Consider the following 22638-nt stretch of genomic DNA (forward strand, 5'->3'; position numbering starts at 1 on the left):
ATTGAATCAGAATTTTGTCAAGCATTATCATTTAAAAAAAATCTAAATTTTCAGAGTTTACTGATGGAAATAGATTTTTTTAAAAATTACCCCTTTAATACAAGCTGGTCCGAATCCTAAATAAAATAGATAAGGGAATTCCACAGCTGAATTTTAATAATTTTACAATATTGGACTCAAGGGTAGGAATAAATGTATTAATTGGTATTTTAAATTATTTAATATTTCTATAATTTTTAGCTATATTTTTTTAATAATGCAGATACAAAACATATCATTATACACCTGAATTAGAATTTGTACACATCTAATAATGTAATCAATCATAATATAAGTTTCAAAATTTTTTATTAGGAAACACTTTTGAAAACACAAATACATAGTTTATACAGAAGATATGTATCAAATAGTATCACAACATAGTAAAATAATCATGATTAAACAAATAAATTTTTGTCAAAATATTTAGTCACACATGCAAGCTCTAAGACAAATTTATATTGTCCTCTAATTCATTTAAAAAAAAAAGCTAAGAAATGTTTCGAATAATTATATTACGCTACAGTTTTTAAATTAATATTTCTCTTTAAGAACAACCAATCACAAAATAATACATTAAAATCAACAATAATTTACTTTACCAAGGGATACATAGGAAAGCTTTGTTTCGAGATCATGCCAACCAATAGGCCCAATTTCACAATCAGCGCAAATAAGATATTTAACACCTTCAACAGTCTTACTAAAACCAACATTTTCAAAGGCATACATATTATCAACACACCAATATTTGTATTTGTTTGTAGAGGCATCAACTTCCTTTGTTTCATCTTCCTTAGTTGGTGCTTCAGGTAATTTGAACTGTAATTACAAAGATAACTGTTAAATTTCTAAATACGAAAAAATCTCTTCACAAAATCAAGCAAAATTGAACAAAAATGAGAGAAAAATTAGAATGTAATAAATTGCTTAAATTGAGAGAAATATTAATTAAATTAAATTAATTAATATAGTAACAAAGTATTAATTGAAAAACTATTTTTTGACAATTTTTTTTTGGGGGGGGGGAGGGGGATTTAATAAAGAATAATCCAAAATATTATTTTTTACAATCCATTTATTAGAAATACTTATATTTGTTAATTCAAGTTCTGGAAAATACTTGAAAAGTGAAATCTGAAGAATTGAAATTAGATTACTTTGTACTGAACTATAACTTTTGTAATGCTGTTTTTCTTCTTTTTTTTAATTAGGCAATTTTACATTCAGGCAAGTCAATTTCATCGTTTTTCCAACATTTTATGTTTTGAAAATTAAGAATTTTTTTTCTCTTCACTTTTGCTTGTTTTTCTGTTTTAACTAAAGCGAAGCATGTTAACGGAGCATTTCAAATAGACTCAATTCTTTTAAAAAAAATTTACCTTTACACCAGAACAATAACACAGCTAAGTTTTCATTATTGATCAATAATGACTAAACTTAATTCAATATTTAATAGTTAATTTACTAATCTGTTTCAAAATTAATTATTAATAATTAATTCTTAAATTAAGTTTGTCATATCTTCTTTAAAAGGTATAAAACTTACTTATCGAAAAAAACTAATTGAGAATTTTTACTCCTTTAGAAGAAATAAACAAATTAATGTATGAAAAACTTTGCTTCATTAAAAATTTCTGGTTTCAATAATTAGTTGACTACTAATCTGTTTTAAAATTACTTATAATTGCTAACTGTTAATTAAAATGAAAGAGTATAATTTACTTTTAATAGGATTAACACAAGAGTAGATGCACTCTTAATTGAAAAATTATTGTTACAGAAAAATAGATATGTTATTTAAGATATTAGATAATTACTATTATTTTCCAAAATTTCACACAAATATAAACATTAACTCTGCATTGTGACTCATTTATACATTGAAATTTTACCTCGTGCTCAACTAAAGTTGCTGTCCCAGGAATTAAAATTGTAGATGGGCATCGCTGACATTTAATTTGCTTTCCATTTTTGCCATTTTCAATAATTTCATTTTCTAAATTAGATTTTTCATCAGAATTTTTGCTTCCCTCCTTTGATGACACCAATTCAGCTGAGTTTTGTGTCCTGTCAGCCATTACTGCAACAAAATCAATATTTTAGACATTTGATTTTAAGCTGCCCTTTATATTAATCTACAATTCAATTTTTACAAAAATAGACAGTAGTACATCACCTAATCATAACCAAGTATTTAGTTCTGTTTTCCAAGGCTTATCTTTTAACAGCCTTAGAAGGAATTTAAATACTACATAATGCACTGCTGTTAGACGATATGAACAGTGTCTAAGCTTGTACCTTTCTCTTCAAACTTAGAGAACATACAAGTTAATGGTTTTCAGTCGCGGCAAATTTAACACATACCTACCTTGTCGCATGCACACGTGTTTTGTTTTTTTTTAAATTATCTTGTTATATGTTTCGTTTCTTTCATTCATGCTTTTGTTAGCCAGATATTTTTTAATATTTTTAGACTTTATAATGTAGATAAAATTATTAAAATAAAGAAATGGCAATGAGTTTTGTTAAACATTTTTAGTGACAGTAATAAAAGTATAATTTTTAGTGTGCATAATCTATAAGTAAATCACTTGATGCATAAAAATAAAGAATTTATAATTTTGTCAAAAGTGAGACAATTCTTAATTATTTAATTACAGTCTACACATGATAACTCGAATTTAATAGGTAAGAAGGGAAATTATGACTATCAGTAGTTTGAATTAACAACAGTTTCATTCTTCAAAGAAAAATTATCAGAAAAAACACAAATTTCCCTCTTTAAACTGCCAGTTGATTTGTATCATTTTAAGATTTTTCTTTATTACCTGCTAACAATAAAAGGCTGTTTAATGAATGCTATTCATTAAATGCTTTATCAAAATTTCCCCAATGTTGAATTTCTTTGCACATTGCTAAAAGGAGCAAAAGAAGATTTTTAAGTTGTACTTAGGCACCCTTAGGCAGAATCTAAGTGACACGGTGACATTGTCCAGAACGTTACAGAATTTTTGCAGAAAGATTTTTCTCCTAAAAAATGAAAAAAAAACTTTTCTTTTCTACAGAAATTTACATGCAATATTTGATCTGTGCATTTAGATAATCACTTTTAAACACGCTTAATTTACACTGATAATATCATAAATTGATGTTGTTTCAATTGTATTTTCAGCAGTTATTGATATTGATTTTCACATGGATTTTAAATATCCTGATATATTTCAAACAATATGTAAAATTCTAATCCTGCATTTGAGTTTTTACTTTTTAAGGCAATAATTCTATCAAATTTTTGGCAGTTATTGCTATTGATACCTGCATAGTTTTTAAATTCAATATTTTTAATACAATATTATTTATTACAATAATATAATTTCGAGATGAAACACGCAGTTGAGGTGTCTGATTTGCGCAATTTCACTGTCGATCTTCTTATCGGCAATTACTACGGATTTTATGATATTTAATTATTTTTTTATTGTGATGATTATTTACAAAATGTGATGAAGGAAATAATTTGTGCCCCCCCCCCAACGAAATGCAAGAATATCACCCATAACATTAGAATAAAAATACATTATATGTTCAACTAAATAATATATATATAGTTTTTTTGTAAACTATATATATATATATTATTTAGTTATTATTTTAAATCCCTTTGTCCCTTTTTAAAATCTCTTTATCCCCATGCAAACTACATCTGTACGCAAAATTTTTTTTATTTTTTTTTGAAAAAAAGTTGATGAAAGTTATATATTTATCATTTTACAACTACTATNTTTAATTATTTTTTTATTGTGATGATTATTTACAAAATGTGAAGAAGGAAATAATTTGTGCCCCCCCCCCCAACAAAATGCAACAATTTCACCCATAACATTAGAATAAAAATACATTATATGTTCAACTAAATAATATATATATAGTTTTTTTGTAAACTATATATATATATATTATTTAGTTATTATTTTAAATCCCTTTGTCCTTTTTTAAAATCTCTTTATCCCTTTGTTATTTTAAATTAGTAACATATATTTTTGTAACTATTATATTAAAAGTATCCGGCAGAAAAATATTAGTGCAAGAGTCGCAGATAGCTCGAAAATATTCTGACACAGGGCTTAGACATTTTTAATGATAATTCATGGATCATTTGAGGAGAAATCAAAGACTCTTCATAAAATACTTTATGTTAACTGATCTTTGGCTAAATATTTTATCATGCAAACTACATCTGTACGCAAAATTTTTCTTTTGAAAAGAAGTTTATGAAAGTTATATATTTATCATTTTACAACTACTATTCCTTGAAAGACAAAATCATATGGAAAAATAAAACTGGAATAACTGGTAAACGTACAGCATCATACATTTCAAAATTTTAATATAATGCATTTTAGTACTTATAATAAAAATGCATTCTAGAAATTAAATACAAACCAATTATTAGATAGCTTTAGGTGCATTTCATGTTTAACTTTGAAAACTTATCTATCTATAAAAATCCTAATACCTTGTTAAGTGCTATGAACCAAAAGTCTAAATAATTATAAATGACAAAATGCTTTAAATTTAATTTACAAAAAACTTTAAAGTATATTAGAGTTTAAAAAATTAATAAACTAAGTTATAACGCTAAGCATTATTTAATAGTTATTGGAAATTTTAAATAATTTGTTTCTTCTTTTTAATGGAAGTGTTGCATTGCTGTGCTTGAGTAATTCCAGTTTTATTATATTTGTTAGTCTAGTTAATATTTGAATATAGAAAGAGTAAAATAGAATTGTGATGAGCGTTAAAATACTCACTAAAACAAGAGAATCTAACTCATTAAATGTTTTAATGCAAATTCAGTGCAGAAGAATTTTAAAAATCTTCTTATAGTACACAATACAGCTTAAAACAAGACTTGTGTATTCTACTACCTACATAACTAACGAAATACAATTCGCAAATTTAAGTAATTTCGGGTTATGTTAAGAAAATTTTATGATAAATATGACATCTTTACACAGAGTATTCATAAACTGAGTATGCTTAATTTTACTAAATAAGGATGTATATATATCTTGAAAGTGCAATATGGTTTGGTTTTAAATTAGAACGAAAGAATTATAAATTATGTCATATTTTACATTTTCGAAAAATTTATTAAATAACACACATTGTTTAATATAAATAATTTCTAATTAACTTACTTAATTACAGCTAATTTCTGATGAAGTTAAATAATTGAAGTATATTTATAGACTCAAAAAAGTTCACTGATCGTCTTCATAATCAGAATTCACTGATGCGTTAGCTACTTTACGATTCACTGATATCGTTGTTCGAAGAAATCATTTCTTGCTTCACGGATAATACTACTGTTAAAAATAAAAGACAACAGAAACTAACCCACAAAATCAAAACAAAGCTAAGGCTAGTGAATCGTCACAGACACAGTTATAACTTATTGTATCGATATAGTTATGGAATTCTTAAATTGAAGTCCTTGAACTTAGCAGAAATAAGCAGACCGACTCTTGTTCAAAAATTTAATTTAACTTTCTGTTGTGTGAACACGTTTTGAAGAATTTACTAAAGATTTATTAAGAAATATATAGTATTTTTATTTCTTGAAATCATGCTGCTAATGTATTACTTGAATGAAAGTGGAGAAAGAGTTTATACTCTTAATGTAAGTGTCCTTTTTGAATATGTTTGGAGTTCGCATGTGCTCTCTTCTGTTTATTTTAAAATCTTCAGTTTTACGTTTTGCTAATTATTTATTGTATGTCACTCTTGTATGATTTTTTTGAGTAGATTTCCGTATCTGTGGTAGAATAATTGCCAACTTCCGAGCAGCGGCCCGCAAAAAACTAAAAAAAAAAAATCTTCCCAGAAGATTATAATTCGTAGTTTAGAAAATATTTCTGCTCTCTGCGCCAGCTACAATCTCCGAAATTCCAAATAAGTTTTAATTTTGCAATTTTGTTTTAAAAAAAACCTGTAGAAGTTTGATCACTTGTCACTTCGAGTTGGTCACCTTCTATAAATTTTTCTTTTAAATTCGTTAGGCGGCTTGACGATTGTCGTTTTGGGAACATTTGCATATCTTGATCTTTCGCGTCAATTGCAATCTCCAAGTAGATTTTAAACTTGGAATTTGTAGATGTTTGCCCTGGGGTGGCACCGGGTTATACCTTTTGAGATGATCCCTTCCTGTGATGTTTTTTTTTCTTTTCTAATAGGCCGCTTCGCGGAAATGCCCAAGTCTTGGCGATTATTCTGCCACAGATCACAATACAGGAATGTTCCCATATTAGCATATCAGACACTCCAAGAATAGCTAATACCCCTCCTTCAAATTCAGCCAAGCGCATGTTTTTTTTTTTTTTATTATTATTAAGATTCTCGCGGAAAAAAATGAGGCCAGACAGGTTTGTCATAGAAAAAATTCTGACTTAGGGTAAAGCTATATTACTAAGGAATCGAAAAAGTCAACTCAGATTGTTCATGTGAGATTTATTGTTAAAAGCTTAAATTAATTATATTTATATACATTTTAATAAGACAGGATTTGGGGCTATTTTGTAGTCCAACCATCCACAAATTCCAGCTGCTAGAGATTAGCTCTTTAACAAAATTCAAATTAATAATAATGGCAACTTCACTGAGTTTCTCTTCATAAACATGCAGTTTTTGGGAACTAAGAACAGGTTTTAGTGTGAACTTGCACTTCACCAGATTTAATGAAATCAAATATCGTTGTTCATATTGAGATTTAATATTGCTGAATTTAATTTCATGTAGATTTAAAATTCCAATATCAAGAGGCAATTTCAAAATCACGCATCACGTTTTGTATCTGTGTATGTCTTTGCATCTTGATTTCTGTTCAGACCATTTAATAATCCGTCTTCTATCAACTATTTTAAGTTACCGCATTTTAAGTTTACCAAATTCAGTATCTGAAAATGTAAGTACTTGTGTTAGTACATTTGTTTGCTATTTATAAATGAAAATCTGGTTAAACAAAATAATAGGTCAATAGAATGTATAACTTGCAAATGTGCTGTTTTCTAGTCTGTTCAATTTTGTTATTAGATCATGCTGTTTGTTTTTCAATGTTTTACAATCTTTGTTTTTTCATGCAATTTATCTCCTTTTTTTTTTATATTTGGCTAATTTACTGAATTGGAATCCTTAGCACGGGCCCTGCATTATGTAAATAAAAAAGTAATATGTGTATTTTGTAATATCTTGTTTTAACATTTCTTTTTTCTTCACTTTCTAGAAAGTGGACCCTAATGGAAAACCTACCCTATCTGCTCATCCAGGTATAGGATTCTTTATTTATGTTTATCTTTACATTTGTATTTATCATTTTATATATTATGTTTATCATTATCATCTTTTCTGTTTATCAATAGTTATCTGAAGTACATAATGACTAACATATGACAGTGAAAAGATTGGCCTTGTTAACCTTTTGCTTAAGGTACCATGCATGTTGATAAGATCTGTTTTTCTTGCTCAGCAGTACTAGACGTAAAAAAATTGTTAAAATGCTAGAGTTAAAAAAAATTTTAATAACTTAGGTAGTATTCATACGTTCATTTAATAAATTGTTCTTTTCAGTAAATGTGATTTTGATGCCTTAATAAAAATAAACATGAATACTTTACTTCTGGAAGGGTCAAAAATGTTTCTCAAATTCTTAAATACAAGGAAAATATAAGCAATCTACACTTTCTTAATCACTTTCCGATGGTGGGCCACAAGATCTAAAAGAAATCATGCTGAAGACCAGCATTAAAATAACAATGTAATTTTTAAAGAATCATAAATGACTTTTTCCTTTGTGTGCAGACAATAACAGTATTTAATAGAAAAACTTCAACCCAAATTAGTGTGCGAAATTTATAGGTATACAAAAGAATTTACGATTTTTATTTAACAATAATGCTTACTTTAAGAGTCAAAACAAAACATTGGTCACTGAAGCGATGTCAGATTAATGTGATAATAGTCATAGAACTGAGTTATCAGTTCTTTTTTTTATAGTTATAGCAAAATTTTCTTTTATAGTTTATTTGTACAAGCTTAAAACTAATTACTAGATCAACCTACTTTCTTTTGGCTTGAATCTCTGGCTTTTGTTCTCAAGACACTAAAGTATTTTTTCATAATTATCAGCAGAACCATGTGCACTTTAGCACACAGCATGAAACCTTTTTCTCCAAATTAACAATTTTGCAGATCAAGATTTTCTTTATTTGTAATTCCTTTTTAAAGCCTAGTTGTGAAGTGTCTGATGAAGCAAAAAGTATAAATGACTTGGACGCTACTTTTAACCATGTATTAAGTTGATTTTAAAAATTCTTTGGCAGGAAATTTGAGTTCAGAAAGAAAGAAAAATTGCAAAATGCTAAAATAATGTGCTAGTCATTAGCTTCACTACTTAGTCACGAGGTTTCTTGAAACTATCAAAATTCAATATTTTTACCCTTAATTTTATCATTTTTAGTGAAATGCTTATGATCGATTTCTCTTTCCAGAGTGATATTTCAATTGTTTATTTTTCTGTTGTTTATTTTTCAAAATGTTTTGTAAAGTGTTTGTGTTTCTTAAAATTAATGCAAGTTTTTTTTTTTCTTAATATTTTGGAGAAAATGATGCTTTTTGAGACAAATCTAGTATATTTTACTAAAACAGATCGTCAATATAATTTTGTTTTAAAAAGTATCTTGTATTGGTTCAGGTTTTCACTTTCATCTTTAACTGATGAGAGAATTTAATTACTGTCAAATTATAAAGTGAGACATTGATCAATTAAAAAATAAGAATGAATAATTAACAAAGAAATAAAGGCCAGTAATTTTCAATGTGCAGATTTTTTTTAACTTGTTTATTTTATTTTTCAGCTCGATTTTCCCCTGCAGATCCATACAGCAAATACAGAGTTTTGATCAAGAGGAGATTTGGGCTATTACCAACACAAAAGCTAAAGCAAGCCTGTTAATCTTTAAAATCTATTCACATTTGTAAATACAAGATGATTTGTTTTTTAAGTTGTACTTTTTTTATATTAAAGAATAAAAATAACATCTTCTGTTTTATTTATTTTCTAGTTTCAAACAATGTGAGCCTCTATTTTTGCACTTTATTCTCAAGTTTTTTTTTTAATCACTTCAGAAAACGATAGCATATGTGAAAGGGATAATAACCAGGTGCTGCACTTACCTTGAATTTGTCCTCCCACTCCCTATGCAATATTTTTACTTGGGACTGTCCACCAATTGTGTAAAATTTTAGTAAACTTTTATTGTACTTCATTATGTTTTTTTTAAATTTGCTTATTACTTTTTATAAATTATTATATTATTTTAAGTTTTTCAGTATTCTTAAGTTGTTTTATGAGAAAAATCAAGCCAAGATTTAAAAAAAGTATGAAATGAGGGACTTTTAATATTTTATATGCAACAAAAAATCTTATGTATAATAATGGTCAATGATTTTATTTAAAAACAATTTAAATAGAAAAGTTCAATTATCCCAGATTTATTAAATATTAAAAATGTGGGGTAAAACTGTTTAGCTTCAATACTCATTTCGTTTATATTTCAAAATTATTTAAATTTTCTGCATTCCATTTAAGAAAATTAAATACTAAACCTAGTAACAAATAGTGAATATTTTTTTAGGGCCATTCACTAATTATTTTGTAATATGAATTTGCAAATTTATTATATAGAGTCGAAATTTTAGAGTTTTTTTTTTCGGTTAGCTTAATTCTTTATATATCTATAAATTCAGTGTGATCTTGATCAGGTGATGAAAAAAACTAGAATAAAAAATTTTTTTTGACAGATGTTTTAGTTTTTTCATTTCAAAACTGTAGCAAGCAGAAAAAGAGGTGAAAGTACTCCAAGATTATTGGTATCTTTCTTAAGAAATCAAATATTTTATTTGATAAAAACTTGGCTTAAGCTTATGGACTTAAATAAGTATGATCTTTAAACACATCTAACAAAGAAGTTTTGTGTCAATAAATTTAATTACCTTTTTTAATTAAAAGAATATTTTGTTATAAGTTTAAAAACATGCATAAAAGAATAATTTCTTAATAGATTTCCATTCCAGAATTATGAATCTGAATAGGATTGTTGTTAAGTTTCTTTTCTCTTGGTCATGCTAGAGTTTGTTTTCATTCCTTTTTAAGGGCACTAACTATAGCATGTGGATGCTCCAAGCAAGCAGTTTGCCTCGGGCATTCACATGCCTCAGTTTTATTAAAGTAGATTGTTTTCTGAATTTGTTACCATTTAAAATTTTCTTTAAAAGAAAAACTTGTTTGCATTATCATTGTTGCTTTTTTTCTTTTTATGCATCTGAAATTTCCAAGGGAACTGACGAATTTCAGAGTATTATCCCTCTTTTTTTTCAACCAAGTAATAATTATTATTGAGGAAACAATTTTAAAAATGTAGCAAAATTAAATTTGAAAGCATGAAAAATAATCCTGCAATCGCAATTCATTTGAAAAATTATGGGTTTCATAAGTGGTTATAAAGTAATATTTTTTTAAATTTGTATTTTACAAAATTTGATCTGATAATTTTTGATTGAAGGTGTGACATCTATAAGCAGGGCATTTGTTACAAATTCCTATCCGAAACAATATATAGTATATTAAATCAATGGAGTATATTTATTCTTCATTTATGCTTATATGATTTCAGTAAAATTGAATATAGTGATAATAATTCTCATAATATAGAGGTGTATCTTACAATTTTGAAATGCGCAAAATATAATATTTTAACGTGCACAATTGCATTATTTTCTTACAAACTCGTGTGGTGCTTCAGCTGCTCTTTCGCTTTTGATTTTCAAATAGGTTTTAATAGACCAATGTACTTTATTCTAATATTTCAATGTACAGTATAAAAATTTTCCTGTATTTTTTGGCAAAAGATATTAAATTTATATGTGATTGCATCCACTAAACGATTTATAAATAAAATGTTAAAAAATCATGTGATTGAATTTCTATTCTGAATAACTATGTATAGTTTTTAATCTCTTTTTTTTTATTATTGCAATTTAAACATCAGAGTCGAGAGATATGCATTCTACAATTCAAAGGAATTTGAGGTAACTAAGAAAAATCTTTATTTTTAATGCTTCTATCTCGCAGCTGCCTTGCCTGTGCTATTTTTTTCTCCCAAAATGAAAAATTATAAAGAGAGGTGAATAGTTCTAAAATTTGTTTTCTTGTAAAGCAATAAGGAGGTATTGGTACATAAAAAAATTTCAAACTTAATATTTTTTTAAATTTTAGTATAAGTTTTATTATTTAGAGAGAGTTTGTCCTAACCTTATTTTCTGCCTCTTAGCTCCACAGCCATTTATTTGCGAATTTTTATGCGCATGGTATTATAAGCTTTAATAGCATTGATATCGAAGTTGTATTTAATCGTAATGCTTTGCAAAATATCTCTAGTACAATAATTTAGTGGTTTTGCATATAGTTTGTCTTATGTTAAATGAAACGCTAACCTTATTTTATACCTCTTAGCTGCACTGCGATTTATAGGAAATATTTTTATGCACATGCTATTAAGCTTTACTCAAAATTGTGGGTAATCGTAAAGCTTTGCAAAATCTCTTTAATATGTCGTGGGGTAGTTCAATAATGTAGCAGTTACCAAATGATGTTCCACGAAGCCTTGGTGTTTTGTGGCACCCTAAGGTTCTTTGGAAGAGTAAAGTGCGTTTTGATAGGTGAAATTTTTATTTTAAACATTTTTTTAATACTTTTCAAATCTGTTATTATATTTAGATCTTATCAATAATCCATTATTTATTTAATATTTTGGTTACGTTTATGAAACTATTCAAAGTAAAAGGTCCATAAGAAAGAAAGGGCAATTTCTATTAAAAATTTAATTTTTCTAATAATGTATTGTATAAATTTTACAAAAAACCATGCTTTTATATTAAAACTTGCAATAGTATTTCCCATCGTTCTTTTCATATCAAAATGAAATAGCCAAACTCCTTAATTAAAAATTATGTTTCGCTAATATAACCATTTTTTAACGTCTACCACAGTTGTTTTTAGTTATTATACAAAAACCATAATTCGACTTTTTGATTTATTTTCTGTTTATCCGTATATATATTACAGTCGAACTTGTTTATCTCGAATCTCACAGGAAAGGCGAAAAATTCGAGATAAAGAGGTTTCAAGCTATACAGGTACTATAAAAAATTTTATTTAATTAAGAAATTCTATTAAAAGTGCTTTGTTTTTAGTTGAAAAATATAGACATTTCTTTAAATTAATTATACCATATACGCCTATTTACATAACAGTTTTTTAACATACTGAAAATAATTTTCCAAGATTTTTACTGATAACTATTTGTTTCTGTTATTCTTTGAGGTTAGAAAGATCGCAAATTCCTCATACATCGTTTTCTATAGTTCACTTTAAAACTCTTAATTATCCATTGGTTGCAATTTTGAGGTCAAAAATGATTTTCTATTTTTAGCTTTCTTATCTATGTTGAAAAGCTAACCCCTGATGGTCACTACTCATTAACCCCTCACTTATTGCTAGAATCATTGTATTCCTTTCTAGTTAAGGAAGTGCAGGGGTAGTGATTAAAATTCCAAGAAACACCCCCAACCTGTTTATCCCTACTTCCCGTGAATTCACGTCTGTATACGAGTAAAATTAGTAGTGTAAAATTCATCTCTGTCTACGAGTTCTACTGATAAGGAGGAAAATTTTGACATTTGTGCTCTATTATTAGAAATTCGAGAAACAGAGGTTTTGAAAAAAAAAATTTCTACATAAACATGGAAAATACATTGATTTTAGACAGTAAATGTAGGGAATTTTAAAATTTTCGAGATATAGAGGTTTTCGAGATAAACAGGTTCAACTGTATATATAAATATATATACCAAAAATAAATTCATATATTTAGCTCTACCACTGAGTTCTAATGTCGGACATAAAACCTTATCTAAGATTATTACATGATAAAACAAAAAAATTTCATTCCTCTTATTAGATCTTTTCAAAGTAAAGTTACCTTTTATTGGTTAATACATTTATTGTATTTACTTTACTTATAAAATTGGGCTTCCGCCAAAAGAAGATTGATCAGTTAGGATTACATAATCAAAAAAATTGGGAATTGCTGCAATAATTCAATGAGTTGTGTTTCTGAAACTTCTCCTATGCTACCCCATTTATACTAGTCAGTTATGCCCCTACATGTATGTACTACTACTAGTGCAATTGAGTTGTCTAACAGCAACCTGTTAATTACACTTTTGGATTAGTATATTTCGTAAATATAGACAGTGTATCAAGTTTTTATCAGCTTCAATACACTCATTTCTATTTTCATCAGCTTAATGCTGCACCTTTTTAAAAGAAAGTCCATTAATTAATTTCCCACTTTAAGTTCTTAACCGAAGAAAAAAGCTTTTTTTATTTAAATTTTTTGTTGCAACATCAAAATTATGTTCAAAGAACATTTTTATTTTGCTAGTATTAGTAAAACAATCATAAATTTGTATCCAAGACATTTTTGATTTGTGTACAACTGTGATCCATCAAGTAAACTGTGTAATAATAATAAAACAATATATATTTAGTTGTTTATTTTAAAATTATGTTAAAAGGAGTATAATCAAAACTACTTAAAATTAAAGACAGTAATATTAATGAATTTTAGGTCATTAACACTTCAGAAATTTTTTATTAAAAAGTAAATACTGAAAAAGTAAATATACTTTTAGAGGTCATTGACTATTGATGGGGTCAAACTGATTAATTCAGAGCAGGCATTGAGCAACAGTATCACTTTACATCTATTTGTAATACAATTCAGATTTCAAAGTAACATACATGGTTATTCATCTGTTTAAAAAAATAATTTTTTAAATTTGTTAGTAAAATTCTGTTTTTCTCAACTAAGTTTTTTCTTTAGATAGTTTATTTCCACTTTTTGAAAGTTTAGCATTGGTTCTCATATTCAAAAAGAAAACTAATTGATGCTGGTCATTAAGATTCTCCTTGTATAATTATTTTGAAATTTATCAATATTTAAAATTGATGAGTTTCAAAATTAAGGCACATCTTCAGCCCTTTGCTTTAACTTAATTCAGTCTGTCTGTTTTATTACTTAAGACAAAACGATAAAACTATTAAAAACAAGATTTTATTGTTCAAAGTATTTGTTTAGACATATTCAAGGAATAATTTTGGCAGCCACTGCAATACTTTCAATGCTACACTCATCTGTTCCTCGTCGTATTCTGAAGTATCCTTTTTCTCCCCATGTCTCTCCCCAACTGTTCTTGACAATCCAATACTTTTCACCAGTTTTTTTATCAGCTCCATACCCAACAGCTAAAACAGCATGATTTGTTATCATAAAAGGATTGAATCGAGATTGAAGACCTGTGTGATGGTAGATACCTCCACTGTAATGAGTGAAGTCATCATAGACTTCAAAAGAAACAGCTATGGGGCCATTTTTCACCAATTCCATTTTCATCAATTCTTCGTTACATCTATAAAAAGATTTATGTGTAAGTAGGACAACATTTTCATACTTTCTAAATACCTAATGCACATAGTATATATTTTTGAATATTGTAATAAACCAAGTAAGATTTAGGTACCACTTAAAACACATCTCATTAATAATAATAAGTCACACTACTTATTTAGTGTCAACCAGCTCTTTTTTCCCACACTAAACGTTTGCTTATGACTGATATCACAAAGGCATCAGAAAAGCAAGTGTTAGGCACATGGCCAAAAGGTTAAATTAAATTAAAAGTCTATAAAGGAAGTTATTTTCAATTGTGAAAAATAAAAGATATCTATTTGTAAGAGTCTGTGTGTTGTTATACACAAGTAATGCACCTAACTAAGCTTGAAATTTTTTTTCCTTCTTTTTTACATCAGATTCCTTATTCCTCGATTTTATGAAAATAAATAACTTGTAGAGGAAGAAGCATCTATTAGTGACATTTAGGGTCAATCATACCCAATATGGACTAAAATAAATGGTTTTTATTTTGGCCATTTGTTTACAGATAAATATTATAAAATATCAGGAAACAAACTAAAACATGCTTAATACTAGCCTCAGTAAAAAGATTTGAAATAAGACACCTATGTGAGATGTTGGTGATTCAAATATAATGTTAATGCGATTTATTTTTCAGCTTAATAATAGCTCTATGCATATGTTTTCATTAATATGCAAATCGAAAAAGATGTTCCAACATATAAATAAATGTTTCATTTGGGATTGTAAAAAATTTTAGATTTTTCAAGCCCTGCTAAAATTTAAACACTGTATAAAAGTTGCTATGTACAACAAATATGTCTTTATCTAGGGTTTAAAAATAATAATTTCAAAGCAGATCAAAAATTAAGATGATTCAAGTTATGGCACTTTTTGATTTAGAACTTTAAATGCTTAATATTTTTTAAAGGAGTTGTCACATTCAGTGGCCCCCAAGCTCTTGGGCGCATTTTTGGGCAATTCTAAATTCCCCTCCCAAACTATTCGTTTTATTTAGTGTAAAAATTCCCCCCCTCAAGCTTTAAGTGGACGCATCATGCGCCCACCTTCCCCCTGGTGGGGGCCCCTGGTCACATTTGTTCTTTCATTTCTCTATTTTATTTGAAAATCGCATGAGTAATTACTAAATTTATGAAAAATTATACTATCAAACATTTACTACTGAAATTTTAATAGTTGTATAACTTACCCGCCATAAAATCCACCAATGTATTTAAAATCTGCAACATAGAACCGTTTGCATTTCTTTTCGTTGCATTTATCATCTTTACCAGTGTAAGGGTTACACACTTCTGGAACAACACCAAAATCTTGAGCATATTTTCCTGCTATTAAATATGGGAATCCACCTTCACAACCTGCATTTGAATAATAAATAATCGAAAAATTAAATTTTTTTAAGCTACATATTTTTAAATGCTCAAGTGTGGAACAAAAATAAATAATGCACAAGCAACTTAGTGACAGACTATGTAATCAGGCCCATGCTGGGTGCTTTAGAATTGAAGGGGACGATAAGGGTGTCTTCATAAGAAATAATCTTATGATGTATCCTATTCTTCGTCTACTATTGCTTAGATTCCATTGTCAAAATAATGGATACGTATTTATTGACATTTTGGGACGACACGAAATAATCCTATGATGTATCCTATTCTTCGTTTATTATTACTTAGATTCTATTGTCAAAATAATGGTATCCTATTTATTGACATTTTGTCTAATTTGTTATTTATGATCAAAAATAATCATAGCACTTTTTTTCTTTAAAGTGCTTTTTTAAAATTCTGCATTTAAAAAAAATGGTAAAGCATTTCAACTGTATATTGCATCCTTATTGGGAAAAACTCAGCTTCTTTCATTTGTTGCAATACATAAAAAAATATTTCTTTGGAAAGTCGAATTTGGAACAATAAAAAAAATGGCATAAAATGGAGGATTTTGCTAGTTAACTTTCATTGAATAAGTTTTAACTCCAGATTCAGATATTTGACAATATTTAAGTAATATATTGCTATAAAGTTTCCATAGTTATGATCAGCGACTAATTCAATTTCTTCAATATGAAAAGCATTAAATATTTATTGTTTTCCAACAAAGTTTCACTGTAAAATTGAAAGGGAAAAAAAATATTTTTCTTGCACAAGTAAAAAAAACTACATACAACTTGGGTTTTTATACCAGAAAATGGAAACTAATAAAACGCTATGATGTGTGATGCATATAATTTACAACGTTATTCTAAAAAATATCCAGTTAAATCTTGTGCTATTTTAAAAAGTAACTTTAATCAAATTATTTAATGTGATTCAGTAAGTAACATCTAGCAATATTTCAAATTATTTTGCATTTTAGAAAAATAATTGCACTATAATTCTCTTAAATTGTTCAAAAATGTGTTTATCTTAATTCGCGAACAAAATTTTTAACTTTTCTTCACTCAATGTTAAAAAGCGTCTGTAACTGTGCTGTTATTAGGCCTATTTTTTAAAATAGTAGAAGTCTCCATCCCTTGCTCGCTTCACTTGTCAATCTCATGATTGCTTTGCAGTCATCTTTAGTTTGTTCTAAAGCAAATTTTATTAATAAATAAAATTTATACCATTTTCCTATATTTTATTTGTACCCATGATGCATTAACAGTCTCTATTACAAAACAAATTCATTCCCACCCCTGTTTCAGAAAATGTTCTCTGTGTATGATCCACACTCTCATAACTCGAAAACTAAAGGGTCAAAATTATAAATTTTCGCTCAAACAAAAAAAACAGAAATAGAGAAAAAGGAACATTCCGAAATGAAAATGTTATTGATACCTTCAGTAGTCTTTGAGTTATTTATGACATTTTTTTTCTTGCCTTGCATTATTTAGAAACGGAAACTAGTAGCTGAATTATTTTTTGCAGCCACAAACCATTAGGTTTGAAGATAAGCAACAAATCTCAATTTATTTAAATTTCTAATTAGTTTTTGATAATATTTAAACGAACAAATATATAAATTTTCTGACACTTTATTGGTAATCCCTCCCATGGCTAATAGGACAGATAAATGAGCATAGATAGCAAAACCCAAATGTCCGGAGGGTAAAGGAGTAGCAGAGTAGAATTTGAATTATTAAAAATATAAATTTGTGAAATTTGGAACTCAAAATGTAGAAAGATTTACAAATTTCATTATTTCAAAATAAAGTATCTGGCCAACATAAAAAAAATTTTTTTTATCTTTTTAAACTAAGAGAAAACTGAATGACCAGAGTTTGATAAGTAAATTTTTACAGTAATAATCAAAAGTAGAAGCAAACTGACAGTAATATTACTGTATAAAACACTTTCACTTGCACAAAAGGTGTTCTGACTATTTTACTGAAAACTTCAATGAACAATGTAGACTCAATAGTAGGTTCATTATAGCTATAATTCAGTAATCACAGAAGTTTTTTATTTTTATTTTGCAGGAATCAGAACTGAAAATGTAGAATAGATTACATTATTTTCACGTGTAACTTGAACTATAATTTTAACTTATAAGTCAAACATTAAATTCTTCGGAAAAAATTTTTCATTGAAAGAGCACAGTGGAAAAAGTCATCCTATCCCTGGGTAGCACAGATGTGTGCATAATATTGTTTTTATATTTGTATTTCAAAATATTTTGGTTAAATTGAGACAAGCAAATTAGAAAAGCTGATTAAGTACTTCATCAAGAAGATAAACTATTATCCTTAGTTACAATTGAAATAACCAAGTCCACTCTTTAATATGTTTTAAATAAAACATTAAAAAAAACTTTAGTTAAAAAGTAATTTTTGCTTTTTATAAGCAGGGCCGTGGTTATATCTTATGAAATCAAAATCTCAAATAACAATTATGTATCTTATAATNGCCAACATAAAAAAAATTTTTTTTATCTTTTTAAACTAAGAGAAAACTGAATGACCAGAGTTTGATAAGTAAATTTTTACAGTAATAATCAAAAGTAGAAGCAAACTGACAGTAATATTAAAAGTAATAAAGTAATAAAAAAAATGAGTTAAAATTAATGAAGAGCTACAACAAATTTGTAGTATAATTTCTAATAAAATAATGTAGAATTATATTTAGAAATTTTAAACAAAGGAATGACAATGAATACCTTGAGAATATTCTGAACAGCTAACAATATCCTGTGGAGAAAATATAGTTTGATCTTTGTTATTAGTTGCAACTCTTAATCGTGCTTCTAGCATTCCCATTGATGAAAAAGAATAACAACTGCCACAACCTCCTAAAAATAAAAACAAAATTATTACAGTAGTTTAAATAATTATCAATAAGCAAAGAAAAAAGAAGCATGTTTTTTTTTAAAAAATATGCTGCTCAATTGTTTATTAAGCTGGTGACCATTTGTAACACAATGAGTAAGAATTATTGGATTATTTCGCATTAAACATAAAAAACAGAAATTTTTATACTGAAAAAACTAAGAAATAATATATTTTGAAAGAAAAAAAATAATAAAATAGTTACTAATGAAAAAATGCCCAATTAAATACACTACAAATTTACACACAATTAAAATAATAATGAATAGAGATAGCTTTAAAAACAAAGGAAAATATTAAATAAAACACATATAAAGGTGAAGTTATTCTGGAAGTTATTGTTAGTGTGGAACCCCACATTTGTTTTTTCTTTAGCAAAAAGTTCTTAGTTATTCTCTAATATTATATCTCCCTAGTAATTATTAAAAATTTAAAACAGTACTGAGTTACAGATAGTAAAAATTAAAAAAAAACTTTTAGGGAAGGCAAAGGATAAAAGGGAGCATGCAGAGGAAAATTAAGTGTTTTATATTGTTTATATTATATTGTTTATTTTCTTTGTTCAGATAGAAACACGTTTTAAGTTTTAATAACATATTTCAACAAACAAGATTATGAAATTATAATAAAATATTGACATAAATAAAACTGGGTATTTTGTCAGTATTTTATTTTAATTTTATAATCTTATTTGTTATTTTCATCAAAAGATGTAAGAAGCTACTCAAAACTTCAATTCCAAGAATATTTTTTGGTCTTAGCAAAATAATTAAATCAAATAAAATCTTTTTTTCAGAGACCATCTATACATATATGCTACATTTTAACCTCTCTTCTACTTTATCACAAAGTGTCGCACTTCACCCTTGTCACATTTACATAAAGATATACTATATATTCAGAAACATAACACGCAAGTCTTATTTTTAAACTTTTAAGTAGAATAGTGTTTTAATGGTATTTGTGAGATTAACAATTATAATGATTAGGGAAGTAGTTATTTTGATAAGAAAGATAAAATAAGCAAAATAAAAATATTTCATCTGAAATTTTAAGTGTTTTTATTTTAAATATTATGCGTGTAGTCACACTTCATGTTATCTCTCTCTCTCCCTTGTCACAATTTCTTGAACCCACTCCCTAAATATTAATAGAATGATGATATTATCATAAACTGTATTTTTGATTATTAAAACATTAAATTAATAGCATTGAATAACATTACTTGGTTGTCAAATATACTATTTATAAAAAAAACTTGAATACAGTTAAGAAGTATATTGAGTAAAGCCATAATGTAGAATTTTTTAGTTATATATTGCACAACACATGAACTTACCTACTTTGGAGGGGAAAACAATTAGAGAAACAGTTTATATGAAATTTGAGAGAAGTCCTTTTTGTTGATTTCTAGATTTTGAACAGCACCAAGCAATGTAAAAAATTTCATATTTTGGTTTATAACTGGCTGACATAATTGGATAACATTGAAAGTTAATTGAATCATAATTTGAAAATGCTTTAATATGGGCAAAAATTAAGTAAAATTAAATATCACATCACTGTCCTGAATATCAAAGTTTTACAGTAATTTAATAACGACAAAATATCTAGTTATAAAATAAAATGTAACCAAGAAATTTATAAGGAAGTATATGGAAAAAAATTGAAGGTTCTTAAGAATGGAAACAAAAATAGTGATTTTACAAGATAGAAACAAAAAATACTAGCACATTTAAACTAAAAAAAAATTTTCCTTAGAAAACCTTAGAAATTTTAAATGTATGAAGAACTTTTCCAAGTTTGTCTCTTCTAATATCGAAACACCAAATAACAAAAGTTCCATCAGAACGTCTTTCAGAAAAATTTTAGAAATTATAAAAAAAATCTTACCTTGATTTCGCACTGGAGACACATAATTAACTCCACTCACATTTCTCCAATCAAATTCTTCAGGTAGATCTTGAAACATAGGCCAAACTTTTGGTGAGCGAAGTGAAGGAGATCTAAACAGTTCAAACCAAAGTTATAGAGAAGCATTAAATTGTTGAAACTCAAAAAATATGAAAATTGATATAAAATTAAGAAATTCCTACTTGTGAATACGAGATTTTACACCGCCTAATCTTCTGAAATAGCTTGTTAATGACATACCATCCAATTCTGGGTATACAGTAGCAGTCCAGGAATTTTGAATAGAGTTGATAGCATGAACAAAATCTTTGTCTTGTCGATAAATTCCATCTTCAAGGCTGATAAGAGAAGTAATTTTTTAAAATATATTATTAAAATGTTTTACTAAAGGACAAGCTTTTTCAGCGGAATTCCGCTTTTTTCAATTTAACGAAAAAAAATCTGCATTTTCAAGGAAAGTTTCACCTTTTTAAATTCGTTTTCTATGCTTTTTCCTACCGAAGTTAACAAGATTTAAAATCACATTCACGTCATTTAAAATTAAACATGGGGATTCAAATTCATACCATTTAAAATTAAATATTCATTTTGTATTCACGTAATTTAAAATTATACATTGTTATTCATAGCCACTACATGCATCTTGCTAAGTATATACACCGGTTTTTTTATTGGCTACCAAGATTTAACTTGCAACCACTGCTTTAGATTGGCTATATGACTCAGATTGGTTTTTTAGATTGGCTATATGACTCACAGTTCTATTTTGAAATATAATACTGTTGTTATTGTTACTTATTTATTGTTTTTTAACTATTCTTATTGCTTAATAGCTATTTTTTATTGCGTAAAAGGTAATAAAAGTTTGGATTTTCAAAATGAATAAAATTAGAGAATGGATAAATGGTCAAGTAAGATAACACAAAGGACTCTTAGTATTTCAAACTCAAAGAGGAAAGTATAAAAGTTCGAATAATCTCAAATTTAAACCAGCAAAAACACACATTGATTAAAAAATTAACTACTATAACATTGGATTGTATTTAATCACCTCACCTTAAAATTACTTAACTATAATCATGATCTAGAAGTTAAGATAATATTATTATAAGTTTAAAAAATTCATAATCACACAGATATATTACACTGCCTGCAACTTGGGACAAACCACATTTTCAAACTTGTTGAGGAGATTATGTTAGCAGTTAGTTGTGTCAGTTATAAGTGAAAATTAAATACCTATTTATAAACCCTATTAAGGATTAATTTGATTTCACAATATTTTTTGAAAATGTGGCTTATCATTATGTTGACCCAACCCTTTATATGCACAATTTATTTTTATAACACACTATTCAGAATGACCTAAAAAGTTTTGTGATAATCATAGGCTTAGCGTGACGGGGTACACTTTTCGTTCTTAGAAAATCGTTTGTTTATTTAATGTTTTATGTATATATGAATATTTATTTTTTATATGTATGTTATATGTTGTAAGTAGAGAACTTAACCACACATTTCAAATTTTGGCAAGCTTGTAGAGAAATTTCCCTTCAATGAGCACCTTTCTTACAGAGTAAGAAGAAGGGAAAATGGTTTTTCCTCATGAAAAATAACAGGTGAAAGTGTGTCTTGTGTGGCAAATGCCGCAAACCATTTTCCCTTGCAAATGCATGTGTGGTTCATTAACGGAATAATGTAAAATCTAGAAAAGATTATTGGATAAAAATTAAAAAAAAAAAAATATCGAAATTGTAGGAAAAA

The 22638-nt window shown here is 27.0% G+C and overlaps 3 protein-coding genes across 3 annotated transcripts in view; 1 reads left to right on the top strand and 2 right to left on the bottom strand.

Moving 5' to 3' along the window:
• Positions 1-331: 331 nt before the first annotated feature.
• Positions 332-5512, bottom strand: LOC107450230 (RAB interacting factor STRAT). Its single transcript, XM_016065981.3, has 3 exons — positions 5244-5512; positions 1935-2122; positions 332-861 (listed from the first exon to the last, which is right to left on the bottom strand). Exons 2-3 carry the CDS (start codon positions 2118-2120, stop codon positions 622-624), a joined length of 426 nt encoding a protein of 141 aa, XP_015921467.1. The 5' UTR covers positions 2121-2122; positions 5244-5512; the 3' UTR covers positions 332-621.
• A 45-nt stretch (positions 5513-5557) lies between these two features.
• LOC122268242 (Nop10 ribonucleoprotein) lies at positions 5558-9149 on the top strand. The gene is made up of 3 exons (XM_043049897.2): positions 5558-5725; positions 7325-7367; positions 8955-9149. The coding sequence occupies exons 1-3, from the start codon at positions 5672-5674 to the stop codon at positions 9050-9052; spliced, it is 195 nt and encodes a 64-aa protein (XP_042905831.1). The 5' UTR covers positions 5558-5671; the 3' UTR covers positions 9053-9149.
• Positions 9150-14254: 5105 nt separating this feature from the next.
• The window catches only part of LOC107450228 (dipeptidyl peptidase 1), a 35713-nt gene continuing 27329 nt past the window's right edge, over positions 14255-22638 (bottom strand). The window contains exons 3-7 of the mRNA XM_043049896.2: positions 21057-21212; positions 20854-20966; positions 18792-18923; positions 15847-16015; positions 14255-14631 (exon numbers count right to left, since the gene is read on the bottom strand). Of these exons, the coding sequence (XP_042905830.1) occupies positions 14307-14631; positions 15847-16015; positions 18792-18923; positions 20854-20966; positions 21057-21212 (895 nt within the window). The 3' untranslated portion in view covers positions 14255-14306. The remainder of the gene's footprint in view (positions 14632-15846; positions 16016-18791; positions 18924-20853; positions 20967-21056; positions 21213-22638) is intronic.

Source organism: Parasteatoda tepidariorum, chromosome 5 (assembly GCF_043381705.1).
Source record: "Parasteatoda tepidariorum isolate YZ-2023 chromosome 5, CAS_Ptep_4.0, whole genome shotgun sequence".
In the NCBI taxonomy this organism is placed as follows: Eukaryota; Metazoa; Arthropoda; class Arachnida; order Araneae; family Theridiidae; genus Parasteatoda; species Parasteatoda tepidariorum.

Coding starts and splice junctions, on each gene's coding strand:
- LOC107450230 (XM_016065981.3), bottom strand. CDS start 2,120: ATGGCTGACAGGACACAAAACTCAGCTGAATTGGTGTCATCAAAGGAG. Junction 862..1,934: donor CAACTTTAGTTGAGCACGAG/GTAAAATTTCAA, acceptor TTGTAATTACAG/TTCAAATTACCTGAAGCACC.
- LOC122268242 (XM_043049897.2), top strand. CDS start 5,672: ATGCTGCTAATGTATTACTTGAATGAAAGTGGAGAAAGAGTTTATACT. Junction 5,726..7,324: donor AAAGAGTTTATACTCTTAAT/GTAAGTGTCCTT, acceptor TTCACTTTCTAG/AAAGTGGACCCTAATGGAAA. Junction 7,368..8,954: donor TACCCTATCTGCTCATCCAG/GTATAGGATTCT, acceptor TTTATTTTTCAG/CTCGATTTTCCCCTGCAGAT.